Source organism: Molothrus ater, chromosome 1, assembly GCF_012460135.2.
Source record: "Molothrus ater isolate BHLD 08-10-18 breed brown headed cowbird chromosome 1, BPBGC_Mater_1.1, whole genome shotgun sequence".
NCBI classification, from domain to species: Eukaryota; Metazoa; Chordata; class Aves; order Passeriformes; family Icteridae; genus Molothrus; species Molothrus ater.
This window is the reverse complement of record NC_050478.2, coordinates 78,302,647-78,329,268: the sequence shown is the minus strand read 5'-3', so window position 1 is coordinate 78,329,268 and position 26,622 is coordinate 78,302,647. Positions and strand designations below refer to the sequence as shown.

Below are 26,622 nucleotides of genomic sequence, written 5' to 3'. Positions count from 1 at the left end.
GTGATTCAGCAAGCCTTTAGGGACTGAGGGGTGGTGTCAGATGAAGTGGCTAGAAGCATCTGGCAGTGGGAGGAGGGTGGAAGATTTCTCAGAGCAAGCCTTGTTGCCCACAAAGGCTATGTACACTATGAGGGCAGTGCATGCTGCCCTGCCATGATGTGCCTGGCTAATGAAACAAACCATCTTTCATCATGGCTACATAAATAGCAGAAGAATCACTTGCACATTCACTGTGGCATGGAATTGCTCAGCAGCACTTCCCTCTGGGTGTCCATTGCATGGACAAGGGACACCTGCCCCAGAACAACACACAGCACATGCACCTTTCCAAGCAAAAGTACACACACACACACACACACACACACACACACACACACAGCCTGTGCAGTAGGCTTGCCTCCTGAGAAGACAGGAAATTAAAGTTTTGTTGGAAGTCTGACTCGGTAGGAAATAGAAACAGAGCACATTACATATATTTTCTTTATTGCTGGACTTTTTTTTCCCAGTAAGTAGGCATGATTCCTTAAAGGCTGAGGTTTTTAACAACAGTAAGGTTTTTCAGGTCTCTTTTTTTCTTTTTTTTCTTTTTTTTTTAATCTGTGGACAAAAAGATACCTTTGAACAAAGTTTTGCCTTATATTACAGTATTTCTGTACAAAAATAAAGGTCCAAAATCAAAGTATTATTAGCTGATATTCCCCAATTTATTTACAGGGTACTGTCAAGAACCTTCATCAGGCAACCAGGTAAAATATTAAAATATTAAAGCAGTTGCATTGTATAACGTTGCCTTCTCTAGTCAACTCTGAAGGGCTCTGGCCTTTGGCAGTCAGTCTGGGTTAAGGAGTCCAGCCAGCAGTATAAAACATGATGTCTTTCAAAGAAAAAAGTTATTATTAAAAACTTGAGCTGACATTATGGAGAATTGAACTGATAACTGTATTTCCATATTAGGGTATTCTATAAATATTCTCAGCTACATCTCTCTTTATCATACAGCAGATACAGAATGCAGACTTCTGCTACTTATATGGTAATACATATTTGCAAAAGTAAAATCAGTGTATGAAAATTTTGGAATTTACTTGTTAATAAAACTGCTTAAAAAGTAACAATACAATTGTAACAACTATAACTCTGAACTATTAAAATGTACAGAAAGACTGTTTACACCATTGCACATACTTATTCCCTTTGCTTCAAAAGACTTGTGAAACACAGAATAAAATTTGTCAAATTTTACTGACAGCTCTAATATGCATGCACAGTGTGCACATCCATGGAAGCAATGGGAAACAAAGTGTTGGCGTCCATCAGGAAAGCTGCCAGCAGCGCTCCAAAAAAATATACCTTGCTCTTCTTCCCTCCCCCTTCCCACCTGTATACAGGCCAGTAGATTAGTGCAGAATGGATGAATATAACTTTGTTTTCAGTGTTCTGAAAGGACAAAGGAAATCCTCTTGACTTTTATCAGCAATTTTAGGTCAATACAAATTAGGCTTAATATTGTAAGGCACTTATTACTGCTTGCATTGCAGTGATTGAGTCTTAAGGCATATGTTACATCAACTGAAGGTAATAATGCTTTGGAAAGTTTTGAATGAGCCAGCAGTTCTAGGTATGTGACTATTTCAGCTGATTTTCCCCTGCCCCCCCCTGTGGTCTTTCTAAAACCTTGTTTGAAGATATTTTCCGTTGAAACTCCGGTTCTTGGTTAGCTTGTCAACAAAGGTGATCAATGACCCCAGGTCGTTCTGAGGCCAAGGAGTGATGTTTTCTATTTAGGGTGCAGTAGAACTGGTTTTGTTTTCACCTGGAGCTGCCCTGACTTCCATGACTACTCACGGATCGAGAGGTGCTGTAGCGTTTCTTCACGATCATACTGATGTAAGCTTTCATCAGCTTTGCAATGTCAACCACCTGCCAAGACCATGAAGAGCACAGTTCTTAGTGAGGTAACAGTATATGAATGAATTTCTTTGGACACTAACAATATAAAACTGTCAAGCTTTCAACAAAACCCTTTTGCAGCTAAACAAAAACATTCAGCACTTCTCTTTGTGTCATTCTGTCTTCCCTTTAGCTTTACAGGGATCTTGAACAAATCTCTGACATTTGCAGCCATTACTTGAATTACTAAGTGGCCTGGCTGTCAGGACAGGAAGACCCCAATAACAAAACTGCCTTGCTCTTACCTCACTAGTTTCAAAAAGAAGTTCTCTTTCATCCACCACGATCTTGTAGGTGTTGGCAAGCGGAGCACCAAATGACAAGATATGTTCATACTGGAACACCTCCAGAGGCCTTCCTTCCCCACGCTTGTAGACAGAAACTGCATCAGCACTGACTCCAAGCCACAATTCCTGTGGGAATCCCCCTTCTTTACACTAGAGGAAAAAAAAGTAAATTAACAGCAAGGGGAACAGTGGGAGCACACACCACTTACTGTTGATGTTTTTGTCTGTAACCATTTGTTAAAAGTGCATATTGCTTCTTCCTCTTTAAATGTAGCCTTTTATACTTAGACTTGTTTGCAACCTGTCAGAATAGCATTCTGTCTCTCTATTTTACAGTTAACTGGTGGATTTAAATAGCTACAGTGCCTGCTAATGGGAGTAGGCTTTTAATAGCTCAAAGTTTATTACATCAGCTGTCTGAGCATTGTGATACTGTATTTATGGTTTCACTGCTCAGGAATGAAATCATCACCTATACAGTGTAAGCTGCAGTTTGAATGTTCATATGGTCTTACCTCTACGTCAAAGAGTGTTGAACCATAGCCAGGCCATTCCTTAATCAAAGCCATGTACTTTGCCATGGCCTGCTCCTGATTCATCCTCTGGAGTTTTTTCCATTTGTCAATAATACTAGTCCTGGAAGCTGAGATTTCCTCTTTGACCCACATGTCTAACATCTGATCCTCCTCAACTTTCTGTTTGCTGACAGAGCCACTTCGGAAACTCCTCCGCAGTGTTCCTTCAAGAAAGCTGGCCCGTTTCTTCTCGGCCTTCTCTGGTGCAGTAAATGTTTTGGTCGACTGTGTAATCCTAGACTTCAGCTTCTGCAAGGGATACACTTCCTCCAGCTCTGGTATGGTGGTGTGCACAGTGTAATCTCCCTGAAGGTACTGAAGACGCAAAGCTGCCAGGACCTGGAGGGTTTCCTCAGGAGCAGGGTAATGTCCTTTAATCACTGCTTCGTGAGCCTATCAAGGGGAAAAAAAGGTAGCTTTTTTATAAAGCAGTCTTTGAAAGAAATATGAGAAACAAGTGGAGCAGATTTACCCCTAGGGCAACCCAGGTGAAAGAAATGATCCATTAAATAAATCAAATGGGGTAAATCTCTTGGCAAATTTAAGCTGAATAAGATTGGGTTTACCAGAATAACTGCAAGGCAACTGAGGAACCTGCTAAATGGGAATTGCTTTTACTAGGACAGCTTTTAGTGAACTCCCATATCTAAGAGTTACTGAACTATGAAAAAGGAAAATAAAATGTAAAGGGGAGAAAACAGGATCTAAACATCTGATTGAGGAGAAGCCATCTATGTTCAAGGGCATTAGGAAGAAATGGGTCTCCAGTTTTGTTTACTGCTATCAATAATTTGGCTGTGAAAACTAATGTTTCCAGCCAAGGAAGCCAAGCTCTAGGACAGCTTCATAATTTTACTGAGGGGAAACAATACATCTTCAATGGATCCCAAATCAAGTTAGTACAACATCTACATACTACAGTATTCTGTAGCATTGGGGATGAGATTCTGAACCAAGAGGATTCTTTCAAAATGCCAGTTCTCTGCACACTCATTCAAACTTGTGAAAATGTTCAGCAGCTAGGTATTTTCTTTCATATGACAGTAGTAGAGGAAATGAACACCCATCGTGTCTGGAGATCCAGGAATTGCAAGCTTAGTAAACACACAACTAATTCACAGTTAAGTAACAGCTAGTTTGTTTAGGTGCACAAAATGTGCCTTTAAACATGCAAAATGGTTTACCTGAGATAGTACACATGCAGAAGAAAGAGCTGTCTTTTAGAAATGGAAGGACAGTATTTTAATGAGGAAGAACTAAAAGATTTTCTTCAGTGCCTTATGATCATTAAAGGATTCAGACTTTAAAATAATGGAGACTGCAGAGTTAAAACTGATGACAAAAGGGAATTTTCATAATTGTCTGAAAAAAGTTGATGACTGACATCAAAAGCAGATAATTAGAAAAAATAGAACAGAATTGATGTTAGAATGTAATGTTACCTCTGCAAGGTATTGCTGTAATATTGCTGGTAGGGACTGAATGTCATGCTTTATAACAAATACTACTGGTTTTGGCACGACATAAAGTATTTGGCTAAACACTAGTCAGCACAGAATGCCACATGAAAACAATCTGCTTCAGCAAATGTGCTTGTTTTAGCTGTTCATGCTGAAAACTGCCTGAATCTGCCTCTTAAGCCAATAATGTAACATAGAAGATTGGATGCAGAGTTCTCAGAGATTTTCTTCTTGCTGTTTGAACTTCATCCCAAACAGAGGCACTGGATGACTCCTCTAGAGGTAATGACAGACAGAATGGACATGTTTCTAAGCCCAACCAGGGCAACCTATTGCCCAGATCCTTCAGCCAACAATAAACAGTTCTGGACTGAGCTACAGCAGCAGGCTGTGGAAGGAGACTTTTGGTAGACTTGTGGTGTCATATGGTGTCTTAAAACTTAAACTGAACAAAGAAGAAATACTCTTATTACAGGGAAGATGTAGAAGGGGAACACCCTTCATACGTATGAAAATTGAGGTACGTCAGTTCTTGATCACATCAGACTTGCTCACCAACAGAATGTCAGTGTCTTGGTGTTGCAAAGAGCCAGAAATCTTAACCCTATACAGAAATCTTTATCTGTGTCTAGTGTCCACTGAAAGAAGATGACTACTGGAAAAATTTTTAATCATTTGCAATATAGTAGAACAGGAGAAGATCAATCAACAATAATAAAAGCCATCAGTGAGTTTCTGAGTAACTACAGGAATTGATATAGTAGAAATCCAGCTGCTGATGCATTTAATTTTCATTAGAAATCAATTTAATTTATATTTTGCAGTGTAGCCTCATTCTGGGCTCAGCATGTTCACTGAGTGGGTTTCTGTTCATCATAGCTGTCTTACTGCTGAGACTGGACTATTATACTGTGGTACCTATGAAATGATCCATTTTTGACAAGATAAAAGGCTATTGCTCAATTAGTTCTGTACAGTTGCCAGCAGGAATCTCTTATTAATTAATTTGTTGCCAGTCACACTTTTTTTCACTTCATTTCTTACCATTTCTTCAGAAAATAGTTTAAGAAGAGGAAAATTAAAAGCAAGTATTATTCTATTTTACGCAGCTTAGATCCGGTTATTCATTTTTCTACCACTATACAGAAAGCAATTGACAAGTAATGCAAAATTAAGGCACATAACACTTCGCTTCACTTATGTCAGGATAGACCTATTTTGACTACTGAACCGCTTCCTTTGCTCTTGATGCTTGAGTTAGTAGTGCATTCAGTTGGAGAGAAGCAAAATAATAACACTCTCTTTGCTGCCTAGAACCCTTTATTACCTCCTTTTTAAAGTGCCTCAAAACAGAAACTTTGTTCTTTACCTGCTCAAACATAAAGGCAAATTCCACGCTATCTTTTGGGACGTTTTCTGTGTCCAGGAAGCAGTAGAGCTTGAAGTAGAACTTCCAGTGCATCTCCCCAGCTTCAGCAGTGGCAGCAAGCCTGCATCATTGTGTTAAGAGGGAGAGAGATCAGATCTGTGACATCAAACTCTTTTCTAAATTACCACCTGTGGAATCTAAGCAAGGCATCAGCTGAACTTTGCTTTACGTGTGTCTGTGTATTTAGAGCCTACAGCAAAATCAAGGACAAATGTTGGCTCAGTTCTCAAGTCAAAGGCTTCCAGCCCATATTCTCTTAATAAATGTTGATTTTTAGATAAGTCAGCTGTTAATAAAAGCAACATTATCAAGTCCTGTTATAGAACTGCATAACACTTAAAACACTCCTTTTCCCCCATTTTTATGTGGATAACAGGGGCTGATTGCCATGCATAAAAAGTTAGGATGACAAACAGGTATTTAGACTTGTATTACATTTTCTCACTACAGTTCTATAGGTGGTTTCAATTTTACTGGTAAGAGAAATGTTGTGAGCTGTACTGTGGTGACTTCCATGTGAAGTTAGCTAACAGTCAGAATGGCAGTGACTGCCTGGAGCTCAGTTCTCACAGTCACAGTGCCAGTAACAGTGGAAAATTTTGTAATAGTAGAGAAGAAAATGTGGAAATAGTGATGAGAAATATTACTCTACAGGTGTCAGGACAGAGGAAAACCAATACAAGTGGCTATTAAGTCTTTTAAGGAAACTAAAAGAAGAGATCCTTTTGTTCCAGAAATGGCCACGTGTGTAATTCAGCTGTATCATCACGAACAAGCAAGTTAAAGAGAAAATTCAGCATTACTGACATTGGAAATTTATTTAATTGCGACTTATTAGAGTGAAGAGAGAAGGAGAGGTACACTCACTTTTCAAACTTGGCCAAGACATCAGCTACAATGGTTCTGCTTTCAATTGCTTTGTCAGTAGTTCCATTGTATTCAAACAAAGCAAACATATTTCTGCTATCCTCCATGGCCAAGCCACGAATTAACTTTTCAACCACCTAATGGAAAAACAGCAGATGAAAAAACCATAGCATGGAAAAACAGTACCACAGAGTAAGACAGATACTTCGAAACCAATTAGAGCTAGGTTTTACATTATGCTAAAAATGTTATTAACTTGTCCTCATCAGCATTATTAATTGTTGTCAAATTCCACTGTCATTTTTACTCTTTCAGAATATGTATGGGCTATCTCCTGGCCAGATACAACCCCTGCTATTTCACCAACTCAGAAAGAGTCTTCCAGTTTTAGGAAGCAGCTTGGCTCTCATACACATCAATGTCTACTAAAGTTTCTCTAATAATTAGGCTTTCTCCCTAATTGCTTAGTGGTTCCTGTAATTCTTCCTGTAAGAAGGAACTACTGGTTGGGTAAGCCTCTGCAGCACACTGCAGAAAAAAGACAGTTTTTATAGCAGGGATTTCTCCAGAACATACTGTGGGGAGGGACAGCTGTCCTGGAGGGGACAGCACTGTAAGCCTTTCCTTCCCAGAAAGGAGAGATTGGGAGAGAAATCCCCAGAGCTTCCAAAGTGCAGCACTACGGCTGCCTGGGAGTGGCATGGGAAGGGACACGCTGATTTTGTTACAAATACATTCTGTCACCAATCCTCACCTCTCCAGCTGTAGTGTGTGAGTTGATTGTAATCTTACAGGAGCCCCCACCATGGCAATAAACTGTGGATGTCATCTCCTGCCTGCCAATCAGTGCTTCTATTTCATCTCGTGATGGCACAAACTCTCTGCACTTGGTTTTCTTCAGAGATTCGTACGTGAAAAGTGCGTATTTCTCCATTTCGGTTCCTGGAAACTGGTCACGAACCCTGTGAGACAAAGCTTATTACGTTAAGCTGCCAGCTGCTAAGTTTGCTTATTTGAGATTTTTTCCCCCTGAGATTATTTCTGTATCCAGTACACTGTTTAATTGACATGCTCCAAGTACAGACAAAGCTTTTAAATTATTGAGTTTGTTGGTGGACTAACTTTCCTAACAGCACACTCTGCATTCTTCCATTGCATCACAGCAAGAGGAACTCCACACTCTGCTTAATGCTGAACTGACAACAAGGGTTTATTATTATTTAATGTTCACTAATATTTAAAATTGTATTTGCAATCATGTACCTCAAGTACATCTTTAAATATGATACTGTTCTTTTATGTGCATGATGCATATCTCATAAAATTAAGGTAAGTGGGATGAAGAATTTTTAACAGGTTGGTTTGGACAGGTCAGAATGGGACCTGGGAATATGGGGTGAAAGTCATTTAAGCTCATACCGTTACAGGAAGCGCCCCTTTTGCTAACATTAACAAAATGTGGATTCGACTTTGTGGCATCTTGCTTGATTCTTCAAATGTGTGTAATTCCATCCAGACCAACTCACACACACTTTTCCTGTAACATTTTGTTTTTAGATTCACTGTTTGGCATAGCCAGTTTGCTAAGTGAATACATCTTCAAGTCTCACTTCTAGATATCTAGACAGTGTTAAAAGTTGTGGTGCTTTAGTAGACCAAAGGTTCTCACCTTTTGAGATGAAACTTGAGATATTTGAGGATGCTGCGACTGGGCAGAAATGTGCAACTCATGCAGGTGAGAATTTGCCAGCTATAGAGGTTCCCCACGCTCCCAGGGTTAGGCACTTTATTGGTTTGCTTGATGAGCTGACAGTAGAGCTCATCTCGGAGAGGTCGTAAATCGTGTCCTGTTTGCAGGATACCTTGGATTATAGGGATGGGATCAGACATAGACTCCAGCTGCTGTAAAGAATTAAATATCTTGATGGCTTCATCCTGCAGAGTTGTGTAGCCTTTGTCTTTCAGCACTACAAAAGAAATATTGGGAGAAATGTGCTTAGATGAGATATGAAAGGAAAAGGACCCAGGCTTAACGTGGAAATCAATTAATGCTGCTCTGTGACCTTGTTATGCAGGATATGAGAATCTGTATTTTCCATTTCAAATGTATGATGCAAACTCATTTTATGAGCTTATTTGCTATTGAGATTTGTTCCAAATTTAATAGCTGAAAAGGTGTATCTTGATTGATTGGTTTTTTGTGATGGAGAGTTTTTCTTTCACAGCGAGTCACACTGCTGAAATACCATATCACACTCCATATTAACCTCCCAGCCTCCTCCCAAGGATGAAACTTCTGGTCTGAGTAATATCTTGTTTAATATGCAGTTGCAAACTAAGACAACCAAATCCAAGTCAGTAAAAGGAAGTGTGTTTCATCTTTCACTAGTGAAAGCCTCTTTGAAGTGCCAGTGACCCCAATGAGATAATACAGACAGCCAGTTCACAGTCATCAATAGCTCTGAACCCTTCATTCAAAAGAGACTTCTAAATTAGTATTTGAATTGAGAATATTAACAGAGATGATTACACTCATTTCAGTACTAAACAAAGCATTACTTTTTAAAACACTCCTAAATGTTATTTCCCATAAATAAGGCTTCCTATCCCATCTTATAAAATGTACACCTGTTAATTTGAAGCTGTGGCTGCTGCAACTTCCTGCAGGGGGTAGGAAGCAACAATAGTTTTAGGAGGATAATATGATTCAAGGGACTGAGTGAATCAAGTAGTTGCTTATTTCAGTGCTAGACTTTTCAAACTTGGTCTTCTTAGCTGTATTGCTGTAAGCAATAGCAACCTTCCCTTCTGTAACACTCTTGGAGGAACACCACAAGCCCATGCTAGCAAACTGCTATTCTCAAAAGAGAACAGGGAAACTTGTCTATTTGTATCATAAACATGTGTTTTGCCACCATTACTTCACTGTAGACTTAAAAATTCCACCCTCTGGTTTAGTCTTTCATAACAAAAAGTGGTTCTATTATTGGAAAACTTACAGTTGAGATTGATGTCCCCATATGGCAGTGGCAGTAATGGTGAGTGCAATGGATGATGAGTGTAACGGAGAATGGGATTCCTCTTATAAATCTGTTCAACCACATCAGCATTCAGGCAGTTTTCCTATTGGGGTAAGAAAAAAAAGAAGTTTTGGGGTCCAGCTTTAAGAATAATGCAATGCTTTATGCCCTTAGGTTGGTTATAAAAAACTGAGCAATCAGTGTTACCAACACCATTTGATGCAAAATCCAGTTGTGGGTGCTGTGGCTGCCATGGCATGCTGTGGGCTATGAATGCTTAGTCCCTGCCAACCTCAGGCCTTGGATAGGCTTGCTTTATCTCTGCAGTAAAAAAACCAACTACAGCAGAGCTGCAGGACACCAAAATGAAGTATCATAACTATTTTTGAAGTGTGTTTCCATTTTATATTCATTTTTATTCCAGTAATTCCTAATGGGAAATATGATACCTGTATTAAAATTTTATTTAAAAGCGTTTCTCCAGCATAACTAATTGGCCTTTCAGTTAGAAACTGCACAAGCTACCAAACAAAATAGTCCAAAGTAAACTGCTGTAAACCTGGTGCACCCACTCTACACATCCAAATACTACTCTTACTGTTCTTCTTAGGCAAGGTTTCACAGATATGTGTGTCTTCTATCTGTCAAACCTTCTGTCTTCTATCAGTACTGAATTCCATACATATATCCTGCTCTGAAGAATAGCATTCATATTCTTGGAACTGAGAACTTAATACCTCTTTTTCATGAGAGAAGAGGTGGCACTCTCTAAGGGAAAAGGTCAGTAGCAGTTCTCCCCTCTTGCCTTTTTCTTTGGTCTCTTGTGAGAATCTGCATCCTCTCATAAATGCACATTAGCAAAAAGCTCCAGAAGGACATTCTCTGGCTGAGCATGCACTGTTTTACAATCAGTAAAACAATAAAATCACTGTTTTACTGATTGTAAAACAGTAAGCATTACTTGAATGTTTTTCTCATCATACAGAGATATGAGATGCTTAGCCCATGCTATCATAACAAAAGAAAAGGACCATAATGTCAAAAAAAGTCAGAAGAGCTGTTTAGTTCACATCTTGGTGTGCTGCTCACTGTGGACAGAGTCAAACACATCTGCTAACTCATGAACCTGAACAATGTGCTCTACTGCCAGGTGCAGCCTGTCAAGTTACACAAACAAGTAAAACTTGTTATTATTTTAATGGAAAAAAGTTATCCCCCTTGCCTTCAAAGTTTGCTCTTCTACTGTTTAGACAGAAATTCCTTTATCAGGTCAGAGAAGACATTCAGGTTTCACAATTTTAGTTCATGCCGCTGTGTAATTAAAACGTAATTTTCTGCTTTATTACCCAATATGGCAAAGCCAAAACAAAGATTTAAGGAACCATTCTTTCTCACCCCACGCCATCCTGCTTGTGCCTACCTTAATATCCTGAATGAGCTGCTGAGTTGGAGTATCAATGGGTGCCTTTGTGTCAATCACGTTCTGGATGGCACTTGACCAGCGGGTCGCCTCATTAAGCAATTTCGTATGGAGACGGTAACAGTGCTTGCGTCCGTACACGGTCACATTCCAGTAACCTGGCACAACAGCAAAATTGCTCATCATACAAGCTGCAGCCCAGCAGATACCCTGTGCTGCAGCCCAGATCATGCTGGAAGTCTTTCAGGAACTAAAAGTGTGTGAATTATTAAGTATCATAATACAAATACTGTGGTATTAAAGGAGATTTTCTCCTTCAAAGAAGACAAGGAGTAGCCTCAGACTACAACTATGCATCATGCAGCTCTGTCTTTTACCCAGTAATCTTAGTAAAAATCACTGTAAGAAAACACTGTTAATACTGTGGAACACTCTTAGGTCCTTGTAGCTTGCAGGCCCTACTTCTCCAGTCCTGTCAGTAACAGGAAAATCCGAGACAGACTTGCTTTGTAGTGAGAGTCTTTCATAGTCTGTGGCACATGTACAAACAGCCATAAAGCACAAACTACCTCTTCTGCCTTTAATTTTACACCAATGAAGTGGAAACTATGACAGGAAGAGCATTTTGGTTCAAATTCTCTCTCTGCATCCCTGTAAAGGCTTTTTATGAAACAGATTCAGTAAAAGGAAATGTGTTTCATCTTTCACTAGTGAAAGCTTCTTTGAAGTGCCAGTGACCCCAATGAGATAATACAGGACTGTCAACAGTCACTTCTCATTTGCAAACAGACGCTTCTGAGTTGAAAACCAGTTCTGAAAGTGCACAGTGGAGCTGACTCAGATGTAGTATGTAGGTTACCACAAACTGGGCTCTTACTCTGCATCTCCCTATACCTGCTCCAATGCTGGCCCTCATGGTTCCTCAGCACATAAAATAATGTATGAGGAGAGTGCTACCCATGTCTTTCCCCAGGTGTTTGATGTGTAAGCATAGGTGTTCAGACTAACTCAGCTGCAGTGCCAGTCTGATAATTTGAATGTTGGTGAGAACAAATTTTACTCCTCTATGCATTACCTTTGTTCTTCACCCAGTAATTCCCTGTAGAATACCTCAGTGACTTGGGAACTGGATTTGCTCATGGAACTGCACCCATAATAATCCATTTAAAATATTCTGATGCATTGTTTCTTGCATTACTAGGCAGAAGGACAGAAAGCATACCTGAACAAGAGCAAATAATTACCTGTCTCTTTGAAGATTTTTTCATCAGGTGGGACCACTGAGCAGAGGCTGTTCAGGACCAGTGTACCCAATTTCAAAGCATTTTTCTCAGAACTCTTGTAGTAGTCCAAAGAATTGTGTGTCAAAACAAACCAACGCTTCTTTAGTTTTAACGAGGACATTTTTGGGTTGTTCTTTACTTCCTTGTGTAGCCACCCTGTTAAGGACACAATTTGAATCACACTTTGTTTTCTTGAACAGAGTTGGACAAAAGTAGGTTGCTAAAACTAAGTTGTATACTTTCAACAACAGCAAAAAACATTGTGTGAACTGATAAGCTCACATATGAAACAACATCAAGTAAAATTCTCAAACAATGAAAAAATAAAGATAAAATTAATATGAAAACCTTTCCCTTTTGATGTTTCACTGGAAGAATTATCTTGTCAACTCACAAAAACACCTTTGTCATCATTACCGTGTTTTCTTACATGGCACAGCAAGAATATGATTTCAGCTGTATTAATTTGTGAGTAAAATCCACCAGAGGAAGATGAGGCTGCAACGCTAATCATGTTGGCATATTGCCCACATTGTGTTGTGGGGACAATCTCTTCAAAGCATAACAGATGTTATTTACTGCCCCACTCAGTTCTTACCCCTCACAATGAATTCTTGTCCCTCCACTCTAGTGTCCCCCTTTGACCTCTGGAGCAGGGTTATCCAGTGATGCATCTCTTCAGGAGTGTCAGCATTACAGTGAAGAACACGATTAGCAGTGATGATCACAAATGAATTTGGTCTATGAAAATAAATGAGAATTGAAACAGCCTTTATAATCAGCATACATACTGTTTATCTCACCCCCCATAACCATAAAAACTGTTCATCTTTTGCATTTTCTATCCAGAAAAATACTGTCCACCTCTAATGCATCATTTAGTTATCAGCTAAAGAAAAATATTAAGTGTTTCAAAAGACTCAGTTATGTTACATTCACACCAAAATGCAAGGGCTATGAATGGTGGGAAAGCTTACATTAAATTGCAACTTGTCATATCTCAAATCAAATCTGTGGTGAAAAAAACTTCCAAACTTTAATCAGTTTGCACGGGAATCAGAACTGTTTCAGGGTCAGATCTATTTAGAGTGTTTGCTTCAGTAGCTACATTAGCTAAAACAAACTACAGTATACAAAGGTCTATAGTAAAGCAGCATGTGAACATCTATTCTTTTATTTTAATGCAGTGCAACCCAATTTACAGAGAATACAATCTATTTTTAATGAGAGTCTGGCTTTTACCCAATCCTACACCAGGATTCACTGAAGCATGAAGAACTAGTCCAAGAGAAGTGTGCTGATGGCTCTCTGGATCAGACAGGCAGGTTCTTTGGTCTACAATGCTTGCTTTAACCCTTTACCATTAATTTTTTTCATCTGGAGCAAACCCCCAAAATGGACATAAACAACAAGACTAAAAAATCCATGTGAAAAATGCTTACAAGATAAATACTTAACTTACTGCATTAACATAATGCAGGAGAAATGGTAATTTAAAATTGTGAAAGCTCTGGACATTTGTGTTGTATAGTTTAGGAAACCTGAGCTTGTAAATTCACTGTTACTTCTGGTATCAGTGTTTTGGCAGGCCAAGGACAAAGCACTACCTTAAAACCAGCTGTTTTACACATGTACATAATGAGGAGAAACTGGAGTGAGCTCCTGCAGTTCAAATAACACCTCACATCCAGTAACCTTATAAACCAGTTGTAGTCTGAACCCAGATTATGTTTTATTTCCCTTAACATCATTAATAGCTCAAGAACGAAAAATAACCCAACATTTTTGTTGGTTTTTTATGCTGCATTAACTTCTTTGTTATAAGACATTTTTATTCTGGGGAAATAGTTTTCATCCCTGAAGAATACAACACTCATGAAGGAGAAGCTGAACAGAAAAAAAAAAATTAAAATTAAATTTGCTGCCTACTACATTACAAAGTAACTCAAAAATCAGCTGTTTTTTCTCAGGAGCATTACTTGTATAAATGAAAGAAATATGTAATCTTCCAGTTTTGGATCACTTTAGCACCTGAAGAGTTCAGGTATGGAGCAGTATCTTGGAAATTATTGAAGCCCCCCCAAAATGCACCATCACTCCTACTCCATGTTTTAACATGTGGTGTTTAGTACTATGAAAAGGGAGGCAATAATGAATCATTTTAATACATGGTTGGCCAGTACAATATAGACTAAAGCATAAAGTGTCTGATTTTAGCTAGAGACAGGAGAAAAAGAAAGTCACCAGGCATGGTTCTGACTTACCTATCTGGATTGTCAGCAGCACAGACAGAATCAATTAGTCCTACATCGAGTGTACCCTATAAACAAATATCCAACCAGAAAATGAGGAAGACATTCACTGTTATATTACTCACAGTACTCTTCTGAGAGACAGGAGAAAGAAGCAGCAGCTTTGAAGCAAAATGAACTGCAGGTTTGGGCAGCAGTTTCTCTTAACCATTAAAACTGCTGAGGGGAAAACTAAGAGACTTGGATGAATAGATCCAGTAAAAGACTATTTGTAGTTAGGATGGAGGCAGCTCAAAACCTGCCCTTTTTTGTGCTTCCAAACATGCTTGAATCTTTCACCAAAAACTGCCATCCCAATAGAAATGGTATCCTCTCAAAACAAACTTCAAAAGCCATTAAGCAGAAGTTTTTGTTTTCCTTTGCTTGATATTAGGTTCCAGATGTATTCTATTAATTACTAATATATATTGTACAGAATGATAAATGCAGGATCAGAGAAATCTCAAATTTTTAACTCTTAGGTTTTTAATTTACTCACTAACAATATCTTTGCAAAATTTCAAAATCAAGCATACACTGTGATGTGATAAGGAAGTGGACCAGAAAAACCACTCCCAAAACCAACAGTCATTTTTCATCAAGGTGAATGATGGGAGAGGAATCAGACAGAAGTCACATTCCCTCCTTGTACAGCTACAGGACCAAAGACATGGGAGCTCTAGCCAGTGTCACAGCTACCACATTTAAACTAAGTAGGTTGTGACTCTCAGAGGCTGTGGCCACCACAATGGCCCTGTTTTCTAAAAATATTTGGTTAGAAAAGTTCTTCAGATTTAGACTTACCACAGCATTCTGTGGATTTGCCTGCTCATCATGCATCTCCCGGATCTCCTGCTCTGTGGACGCATGGACTTGACTCAGTACACTGAACCACTGGCTGGGGAGAGAAAGGCAGCAGTGTAAGTAAAATTTTGGCTCTGCACAAGCCTTCTGTCACCTTTGTTCTGCAGAGATGTAGCAGGTTCTGCAGGTTTTTGAAATTGCTTAAGATTCCTTTTGTCAACAGGCATAAAAGCTTTATGTCAGTTCAAGCAACACTGGGTGCAAGCAAGCTGCTCCAGATCTCCCATCCAAGCTTGTGTCATACCCTTCTTCCTGACAAAAAGTACCTTGTACACTAAGTGGCATCTCTGAAAAACTGCTGTAAGCACACTGAAACACCTGAGGGCTTGGAGAGTCTTTGTTACACATTCCACGTTTCATCTGGAATAAAATACATTCCTAGCTACACACAAAGCTTTCAATGGGAATCCCAGCCTTCAGATTATTAATTGTGCTGCACTGATAGCGTGACTGGTAGTAATTCCTTACAGTGATACTTCTTCAAAGGCCACCAAAATCCATTGAGCTCTCAGTAGAAGCGCAACTGAGAGGGAAAAAAAGAATAAAACCCCCAAACAAATATCTCTACAGTTTTTGTTCTCTATGGAGCACTGAAAAATCCAGCTGCTGGAAGGATGAGCAAATTTGTGCCACTCCAGTGGCACTGTACAGATCCACAACAGGAAAAGTGGCAGGAAGGTTTCCAGCGCTTCAACCCCTAGTCCTGAGCAGCAATTGCAGATGGATTTAATTCCAACCACACCTTCTGCTTCTGGGAAACCTCTGTCCTTCTGGCATTTGTATATGATAAAGCTCAACTGCCCTAAGGAATCCCACTGAAATCTAAGGGCAGAGCTTGGCCTGTTCAACAGGTTCCTGAATGCCATTCTTTGAGATATGAATTTGCCATTCTAATGAAAACCACCTGGGGCCAAGTTTTCAAAGGGATCAAAAGCCCAGCCTTTAAAACAGACTCCTCATTTTGCTGCAGAGGCTCCTCCACCACCACGGGGTTGAGGAAAAACTCAACCTACTGCAAAACTACTGGACTTAAATTCGAAGTTATCTTTGGAATTGCTTTTAGTCACGGAATTTTTGCCTCAGACACTGAAGAGCTGTCTCCCTAACTCCAGCATTCAGAAGCCAACTGTTCTCCCAAAATGTAGATTTCTGGAAACTGAACTGCTAAAATAGCTTGAGAAAAACTGTGTAGGCTGTCAAACAGTACCATCACTGCCATATCCTAAATTATTTTTATCAGTTCACGCTTTTATTAGAAACAGTGCAAGCAATGAAGAAAAATGAAGATTGAGAGTGCCAGACCATAAAGCAGATGAGAACATATTTAGTTCTGATTCTTTTTTTAAGACTCAGAGACGCCCACAGAGAGTTTGTACTTAACACTTTGCTGTATGTAAGGCAATGCCACAAAAAAAGGCGAGAAGCTGTCATCTAGAGCAGAGGAACCACCAGCTGAAGTAAAGCTGAAACTGAAGTAAAGAAACTGAAGGAAACTAAGCCTCACCAATCAAAAGATTCCCACAAATTAAATTCATCTTTCCTTTCTGGGCTCAGGAATTGCAAATGTATTTAAAGTGAACCTTCTATTTCAATTAAAAAAAAAAAAAAAAGACTTCCTAGCACTGTATGCACATCTAGTGATAATTTATGGATGGATTTTAAAGAACAATTCAGAGTTTTCCTGATTTCATTTAATCTTTGTGTAAACAATGAAAATGAAATGAATCATGGCACTTCGCAAAAAACAAAGGCAGACTTTATTTTTGCTTTTTTCCCCTCTCAGGACCTCCTTTGTTTTTCAGCTGAGTCCCAGAACACAGAAATAGGGAAAAAGGCTAGGGATTTGAAAGGAACAAACCCTCAGCAATGGCTGTCCTTTGAAGCACTACTTCTTCAATAATAGTAACTCCTCTTCTGGGAGGAACTGGATGTTCTTCTTGGTTTTTCCCTTAATTTGAACAAAAATCAACCTCAGATCCTGATCTAGCCCAGGTACAAAATATTTTTTCAATAGCAGATGTGGACCAAACACAGACCAATGATTCATACTTTGCTTTTCACAATGCTTTGTTAACAAGGCTTTGACTTAAGCCTGTCTGCAAATCCTCACACATTTTCCTCATTAAGTCTTCTGGGATGAGTGAGAAAAAAGAAACCGGAAATACACTGGCAAAAGGTAATTTAATCTGGATGGTTTGTTATTCTTACTACACACAACAAGGGTGTATAGTGTCTCCTCCTCCATCTTTAAGAAAGAAATGAAGCAGATGCGTGGCAACAGACAAGTCTGTGTGCTGATAATTGTTTATTGGTCCCTAGGGCACCTACACAAGTCTGGTAGAAGAGACTTTAGCTAAGCCTTCATTTTAAAATATGCTTACATCCCACAAGAATCTTAACAGTAACTGCTAGAAAGCTCCTAAGTTATTTCAAGGATAACTTTAAGGATACCTAAAGAAATGAGGATGGATTTTGTGTTGCTACATCTACACTTGTACTCAGAGTCCTGTGATATAGGAAGGCATTCCACCTTTGCAAAGAACAGAATACAAAAGAACTTTCCAGGCTTCTGAGCAAAGTAGCTCAAGAGATGTTGACAAAGGCACGCTGTATTCTGGCCTTGGGGCAGCAAGGCAATGGGTAATAAGCTCTGATTACTAAGTTAAATTTCTTTAAATGCTTGATTTTTTTTAGGCAAGCATATGATTATCTTGCATGAACTGTAGCATGGGGATTTTTTTTAAAGATGCTCTACAACTGATCGGACAAGTCAGACTTGCTCCTCACCCACCTGCCTCCCCCATGGTTAGATATGGATCCTTTAGCAACAAAAGCAAGACCCTTTTTAAATATGCAGAAAGGGAAGCACTCTCTTACATGAATATGCTTTTGCTCTAAAATACAGTGACTGCATTACAACTTCTATCTGAAAAAAATTTAGGTTCTGTTTAAACAAACAGACCTCACCCCTAAGAACAAAATCCTTCATGAGACTACAGGGTCTCAAATATTGATTTGATCAATGCAGCTAAACACAGCAGGGTAATCCACAAGGAAAGCAACAGTGGCTAATGACTGCCTCTCTACAGACAAATTATATTTCAGAAAGTTGCTAGTAACTCATGGGTAACAACCAAATTCTAGGCAAATTTTCATTGTCAGTCTGAGTCTTCCCAGTAATTGTCTGCCACAAGGTTTTCTCCTCAGCAAGCCTTTCAAACAGTGTGTTAAATGCAACGTGTTTAACACAACCTGAATATTTTGTGACAGTGGTTGAACAAATTAGTGACAAGCCAAAGTCAGAATAACATAGAGGTTAAAAAGGAAAAGAAAAGGAGAAGAAGATAGGCCTGATGATTTTCATACCTTGCATCCTCAGGAGATTCAGCAATTAAGTGGTAGGTCCTATCACTCATTATTAGATCAATACCATTTTCTTTGCCTGTATTATCAACAATCTCTCTGAAAAAAAGGAAAACACCAATATTGAGCATTACAGATTATCAAAATTTTGAAAATTATGTTCTGCTGAGAAGCTCACAAACTATTGACACTTAACAGTAGTCTTCATCAGGTTCATTCGCAAGATTCACAATGTGATTTATCAGTATTAGTTTGCCAAACTACAGCTGTGTTTTCTGCCCACACAGTACAAATATTCAAACTACTACAAATGTCACTACACCTATGTGACCATTCTGTTACCATTTTACCAAGAACTAAAGAAAACGCAAAGCAATATCAAACCCCAAGAGAGGCAAAGATAACTGAGGGAAGAAATGGATATATTTCTGAACTGAGTGCATAAGCAAGTGATTTTTGGAATTCTAAAAAAACCTGCTGAAGATTGAAAACTGAAAGCAAACAAAACCCGGATTAGTGATTCTGTGTGGTTGTGAGTCAGCACAAGGACAATTCCAAACATGACTTCCAGGAAAATCTGAGCACTCATCTGCTGAAAAATTACATATTTCTAATTTTTAGTTTGGACATCTAAGTATTGATATAAAAACAACTGTGAAGGTTTTAGCAATAATTAAAGTATGACATTAGATTTCCCTGTAGCTTAAGAAATAAACTTAATTTGCTTTTTGTTGTTTGGCTGTATTTGCCTGAAGCCTACTATTTACTTCACTGGCTATATTTTCTTACCTGCTCATTTATTCTCATAAATCTCTGTCCTACAAACAATATATGCAAGGTCTGCATATCAGACTCATGAGGATGATCTATTTGCTATCAATACAAAAAGCTGTAATTCTCTACTGGTTGATTCCTTCCCTCTCAGTAACAGTGTCCAATAGAATATCTCCCTGTTCTGTGTTCTAAATGAATCAGCCTGAGATTTTAAAAATAGAACAAGGTCCCTAATAGAGAGTGGTGGACTATAGGACTTGCACTATAGGTTAGGAATGCACTCAGTAAATATTAACACTATCTAGAAATGCTATTGTTTATTTCTTATGAAACACAGTTCTTTAAATACCCTTTCTTTTATCTAATTTATAAACAAATAGTCATTGATTGAACCTACAGTTCAAACTAGGTTCAGTAACCTTTGTCTGATAATTTTAAATGTACGTGCAGCAAAGACTGTCTATAGGGCACAACAGTGAAGCAATGAGGTAACAACAACAAAAAAAGAATGATTGATTGACCATATTAGAAAAATATGCTAAATAAATGCTATGGTACATGAGACAGAGTCAAATTGAGTTTTAACAAAAAAACCAAAAGGTAGGATCTTCAGCTTCTATTCAGAAATTTACTTGACTGCCAACAGCTCACTGGATTCCAGTAGCAAGTCAGGATTCTCACTGAAACTCTTTTCTGTCCTCAGAAACTCTTTTCAACCAGGCTCAAGCCAGGATTGCCGAAGAAAAGATTAATCAAATATTTAAATTTAGTTTAAACTCTCTGTTAAAGTAACAGGCAAATGGGATAGCTGCAGATTACAAATCACAGAGTGGAACTGAGTGTTACTAACCATTTCTGTTTCTCTCCACTTTGGATGAAAGCTTAGGTACACTTTATAGAGAAAAGAGACAACTAATGTTAGCGCACTCTAATTTTTTAAATTAGGTAGATAATCCTAAATTGTTTAGAAAGAAAAAAACCATCCAGTAGAAAATTCTTTTTTCTGTGTGCTTCAGGAAGCGTAAAATTCTTAGGCTTAAGGAACTTCAGCTAACAAGGCATAAGTTATTAGGTTTAGTAATCTTGTTTTTTAATGAATATATGCATTTTAAAGACTTTTCTACACTACCACAATTATTTAAAGCATGAAAAAAAATCTAAATACATACAGAAGATTCAGCTTTGACCCATGCGAACTTCAATAAACTCAGGGCCTTTTAATTCCACCCTCTTCATTCTGGGTTTGCCTGCAGCTACAGACTTGGCAACATGCCCCAAACTGCCTTGGGAATCATTACAGACTAAGTAGGGCCTCTAGTCTGGGAGAAAGCATAGATGGGTTCATTACAGCAGCATTTTTCTGAAGTATTTGGCACTGGCTTAGCTCTGGAGCACTCTCTAGACTTAAGAGAGAGCCAACTAAGGACAACACTTGCTTTCACTAACTTCACCACACACACTCTCCTGCTTGCATTCACACAATTTGTAGGCAGGGCACTCAGTGCCTTCCCAGACTGAGCCCCAAGTACTAAGAAAGAACCACGGCTAACATAAAACTGTGTAAACCTACTTGGCAGTTCGGACATCCATGGCACCCTTTAACTTTTCTTCACTGTCATTTTCAAAGTACATCAACTTGGACTGTCTGAGAACAAACCATCTTTTCTTCCAGTTCCTTCTGGAAAGTGTAGATGATCCACCCCCCTTTTTGTGAAGCCAGCCTTGCTTAAGTGCTTCCTGCTTAGAACGAAACCACAGGAAGGTCTCATCTTTCAGGACACACCAGCGTCGCTTCCATGTGTTGATTAAGCCACCTGGCAAGAGACACAAATGTGGGTTTATATGCAGTGAAAACAAACAGCTGTATCATAAAACAGATGCTGTGAACAGCACCAAAGCTGGAGGGTGCTGACCAACAACACTGCAGTTAAACTGAGTGTCTGCTGTAAGCCACAAAACCTCATTTCTGCATTTCCTCACGGCCACCAATATTGTTGTCAATCTAAACACCCTCGAATTATAAATTGTAGTAAGTCTCTGTATTACAAAAATATATGAAACATACATATAATTACATGTACATATACATATCTATAATAATAAATTACTGAAAAGTCTTGCTGCACATGAGACTCTCATCTTTAAGACTGTTTTCAATGTATTTCAGTGATAATCTAAAAACAATCTAGTGTTAAGCTCTTTCCTCTCTCCAGGTTATTAGGAGGTAACAATGTTTAACTCAAAACCACAAAACCTGACAAAGCTATGCTTAGAGCAGGAAATACACCAGTGTGAGCTCAGTCATACCAAAGTGTGGCCATACTGTAGGCAATGCACCTTTTGCACTGGAGTTACAGTGCAGTCATAAAAACCTTAACCCAACCAATATGCTCCTGTTACCCCACAAAAACTGACTGCTAGCTATGTCAGAAAGTAAGAGCCGTGCTGCTGCCAACTGCATTATTTTTCACACAAACACTGTGGTGTGTACACTCATCACTGCTCCTATACCTAAATAAGGTATACTACAGTGATGAAATCATACAAGGATTCAGCTAGATTACAATTTGCTATCAAAAATCAGAAGATAAACCCAAGAATTTTAAGCAGAGAACTCCTGTGTATATTCTTTCACAGTCTCTCACACCGCTTTGCATGTAACCTTATCCATGTCTTCCAGATCCAAAATGGAATTTGACTAAGTTCAGTAAAATTGGTCTGCAATGTAGAATGCTGTCTGTGTTACAAGGTTTTGACAGCAGGAATCAGCTTTCCTGAAAATTTGATACAATTGGATTTGTGAGTTATTTTTCTCTATGTATACTGAATATTTCATTGTTTGTGAGACAGCAAAGATGTAAGATGAAACAGAGGCAGCCCAAAATATTGATCTTTTTTTGCAGAGGGGAAAAACATTGCTAGATATAAGCCACTGCAAGTAACTTAACTTGAGAACAGCTCAAATTAAATAAAGTCACTTTTCCATCACCCTTTGAAAAATGAAGAAATAGCTTAACTCTAGAGGAATTGGGAGTGTAATACACAATAAATATTTCTGGTTACTTTGTCTATTTAGCAAATTCTGATTCATCCAGTACCTTTCATGTACAGAAAACTGTGAAAGTAGGGCAGGCTGACACAACTGTAGACTGAATCCCTCCGGTAGGAAAGTTCATCATCTGTATCAAATCTGGAGTCAAAATCTTCTTCACTGTCTTCAAACTAGACAAGAAAGGAAAGAAAGATCATAATCTCTCAGGAAAGAGTTTAGATCAAGTTAGTTTAGAAAACTCTAGCTAAAACATTTTATTATGTATTGGAAGGTTCCTCATTGGTTTTCACCCAGTTAACAAAGGAAGGAGTACACTGTAGTAAGTTTCAGCTTGAACTGTTTGATTACACAACAAATCTGTGTAAAACCTTTGTAGAGGCTCAGGAAAGTTATCCCTTTGCAAGAATATGGTCAGGGTAAGCTATCCTGTGCTACTTGCCCCTGTCACTGGAGTGCTGTGGGGAACAGCTGAAAAATGTATTGAAAAGGAAACCTTGCACAAGCTGTGGTACTAGCTTTCCCTCACCCCAGAAAGTCAGAATTTCTGTTCTGTATCTGACACACATCCAGAGTCATGCAGCAGGAAGGCATCTTCAACAAAGACACTGAAAGTGTTTTCTCCTCAGGCAAGAACTGTCAACTTATCCCAACACCCACAATGGCTCTTGGACTGCTTATCACTGCCTCAAATGTAGTAGATATTATATCATTAAAGTTTTACTTCTAAACAAGTCAGTGTTCCTGAAATACCTTTTCGCTTTCCCCATCAGACAGTCTCACAGAAACACTGGCTGAGTGGTAAAGGAAATCATGTTCTTTCAAAAATATTTGTAGAAGGAAACCACACCGTATACTCAGTAAACAGCACTGAAAAATTTCTCTGCAGAATGTGTGTCTGCCTCAGTAATTTAAACATTTTCCATTGTGTGAACTATACTCTCCAAATAATCTCAAAATATACTTGGCACATCAGGGACTTCTGCAAGCATCTTACTCTTCAATACTCTTGCAACTTACACACATAACTAAATTTAGTTTTCCTGAAATTAATTCTCCAACATGCTAACTGGTACCCCAAATCCAAACACATGCACAGAGAAGAACTTCGTTGTGCACTGATCTCCTCACCAAGTAACACAGTGCTGCATTAAAGCAGTTAAAACCATATCTGTGCAAAAGCCCAGGACTGCAAACTGCATCTGAGCAGCCTCTGACTCTAATGCACTCACCCCAGTGGCATCTAGATGGCAACAGACCACTATTTCCATAGGTGCTCCGAGCAAATCAAGCTACACAATGTTTTCTAGGAACAGCCACAGTGAATCTACAGCTGCACAGCAGGGGAAAAGAAATAATCAGAAAGCACCTATCAATTATTAGATAACATAACCATTGCTACTTACAGAAGACTGAGCTCCCTCAGAGCTGAACCGGTACGCTCCAGAGCTATTGTACGTCCCCACGGAACACCGGTAGTCCGGTGACCACTGGCTACTGTGTGAGTTAGAGAAGGTCACACTGCTGCCAGAAGTGATAGCACCATCTTCGTAGTCATCCTGGTCATAATCATAGTCTCCATCAGGAGAAATAAGTTCCACAGAATTTGGGGGTCTGCAGGATACATTTTCTGGCATGCAGTACGTGGATTCGCCGCTGGAAGAGTTGTGGAGACTCACTGTGTCGTGGGCAGGAGGTATGACCATGGCGTCGCTGGCAGCAGGAATTGTTGGCACCACAGTATCATTCATGTAAGGATCCTCTTCTGAGGAATCATCGCTTGTTCTGATGCCACTGGTCCTTTGATCAGAATGGCCATGCTCACTCGGGTTGGGCGAATCCTTAAATGCATCATCATCGGCTTCAAAGCCCTCATCTACCTCCTCCTCAGGATATGGCTGGCTGAAGTTAAAATTGGGCTTTTCACTGCAGGCATTTCCAGTCTGTTCAGCCAGCTCAGCAGGATACCCACTGCCCACAGAGAGAGACCTCTCAATGTTTCGGACACATTCGTCAATCTCATCGAAGTTCAGAGATTCCAGGAACTCCTGGGCTGCTCGACATGCTTCATCCTCCAGCCGCCGGAGCTCCTCATCTCGACGCTGCTGCAGCCTCTGTAATGAAGCCTCTGTCAAGGACAGCTCCTGCTGCTTCTTCACACGCTGCAGGTCTTCGATTTCTTTTTCCAGACGCAGGATTTCTTCCACCTGCCTGCTTTCTTTCTGCTTCTCCACCTCCTGCTTCAGTTCTGCCTCCTTCTGAGCTTTCTGAATGGCAGCCAGTTCCTGCTTCTTTCTCTCTTCTTCAGCCTGCATAAAAATAAAATTAAATAAAATAAAATCAAGTTAGGCCCCTAAATGCAAGTTTGTTTTTTAAAATTTATTTCTAAAGCTCTGTACTCCACCATGCTCATTCATTTAAAAGGAGCCCTGTCTTCACATCAGCAAGAAATGAAAAGGAAAGAAAAAGAAGCAAACTAAAGCGTGATTGCATTTTCTCAGAGATAGCTGAGCAGAGGAAGTCCAAGTATGTGCAGAAAATTCAATCTTTGCCGGAAATTAAATGAAGCATCAGGTGAAAGAAATTTCCATGCAAAATATATTGAGTTTCCTTTGGTTTTATCTGCCAGCTCCTGTAATTAGTTTAGTTTTAATGCTACAGGTAGCTTTTATTTTTTTAATTGCTGGGTTGAGATACTCAAATAAACAGGGTGGCTGAAAGCATTAAGAATGTAATTTACCTGCTGGGCAAGACGCTCTGCTTCTTGCCTTTGTCTTTCCCTAAAAGTGAGTGAAGAAAAAAGTCAGTCAATCAAGCTCAACATAAGCTCATGGCATTCCTTTGCTATGGCAATAGCTCAGCTTACAGAGATCATCTGCTACCTGGAAAAGACAGCCAAAAATAAGACCACGACGAATATGTTTGCAACTATGAAATCACCATGATAGCTATATATGTCTTTTAGCAAAAGCAGCAAAGGCTTCCAAAACCATTTGTTCAAGAATAGCCTGAAATAAAGGCTTTCAGACCAACACCTAACAAGGCACAGGCAGGAGAGTGATGTAAGCCAGAGACTGCACCTTTCTTCCTCCTCTCTTCTTCTTTCCTCCTCTTGTCTCCGCTTCTCCTCCAGTCGCTCCCTGTAAAGACGCCGAGCAAGCTGGCCTCGCCGCTGCTTCTGAAGGACTGTGGCTGCTTTCTTCAGGCACAGGAACTTCTTCCTGCCACTGAATGCTCTGTAGTTCTTCTGTATCACAACCACATAGTAAAGAACCTTTCTGTACCGCTTTCTGGGGGGGAGAAAAAGAAGCAAATTTGTAATGAAACAGTTGTGAGGGACCTTGCCTCGGTGACCTGCAATAGTGAGCCCGTGATAGTTCTAGCTCTGTGGTAGCTCCCCCACTGTTCCCAGTCTTGTCCCTTTGGGAAGCAAGATTCTCTCATTTCTTGACAGCACCCTGTGTGTCTTCATTAAGGAAATGCACATGTCTTACATGTTCTTGTGCCCCTGCCAAGGAGCTGCTAAAAGACGGTTCTGTGTGTGTGCACACATGCAGAGAAGGAATATATATAGCCATTCCACATCTCTGAAAAGAAAGACCATGCCTAGCAAAATAGCTGGCATTAAAAAAGGGATATTGTTTTTAAGTAACATACTGGTCAGAATATAAGAACAGGACTAATAAGCACATGAAAAGAAATTACCTCATTATGCAAACAAGCTTCCTTAAACTATCCTCAACTGACTTATAGAAAAAGCAGAGAAATAAATAGATGGGATGAACAACTCTACCTAACACATAATGCATGAAGCCAGGTAATCAAGTCAAACATTAATCAAAACCACAGATTCTTCATCTCCAAGAACCCAATGGATTAGTTTTATTTTCCTTCTGTTTTCTTCCATGAAGAAGCAAAGATAAATCAGGATCTCAGCTGGTGACTTGGAGCAGCCCCACCAGGTGCCATCCACCTACAGTTCCTACCATG

General features: G+C 39.3%; 1 protein-coding gene across 1 annotated transcript in view; it reads right to left on the bottom strand.

The window, feature by feature from the left end:
* Positions 1-466: 466 nt before the first annotated feature.
* MYO10 (myosin X) overlaps positions 467-26,622 on the bottom strand; it is a 162,931-nt gene continuing 136,775 nt past the window's right edge. The window contains exons 23-41 of the mRNA XM_036406885.1: positions 25,713-25,922; positions 25,373-25,412; positions 24,039-24,941; positions 22,682-22,805; positions 21,154-21,397; positions 18,813-18,908; positions 15,387-15,480; positions 14,556-14,611; positions 12,890-13,032; positions 12,253-12,447; positions 11,009-11,166; positions 9,568-9,691; positions 8,238-8,535; positions 7,323-7,530; positions 6,569-6,705; positions 5,642-5,762; positions 2,753-3,205; positions 2,196-2,387; positions 467-1,920 (exon numbers count right to left, since the gene is read on the bottom strand). Coding sequence (XP_036262778.1) covers positions 1,810-1,920; positions 2,196-2,387; positions 2,753-3,205; positions 5,642-5,762; positions 6,569-6,705; positions 7,323-7,530; positions 8,238-8,535; positions 9,568-9,691; positions 11,009-11,166; positions 12,253-12,447; positions 12,890-13,032; positions 14,556-14,611; positions 15,387-15,480; positions 18,813-18,908; positions 21,154-21,397; positions 22,682-22,805; positions 24,039-24,941; positions 25,373-25,412; positions 25,713-25,922 — 3,907 coding nt within the window. The 3' untranslated portion in view covers positions 467-1,809. The remainder of the gene's footprint in view (positions 1,921-2,195; positions 2,388-2,752; positions 3,206-5,641; positions 5,763-6,568; positions 6,706-7,322; positions 7,531-8,237; positions 8,536-9,567; positions 9,692-11,008; positions 11,167-12,252; positions 12,448-12,889; positions 13,033-14,555; positions 14,612-15,386; positions 15,481-18,812; positions 18,909-21,153; positions 21,398-22,681; positions 22,806-24,038; positions 24,942-25,372; positions 25,413-25,712; positions 25,923-26,622) is intronic.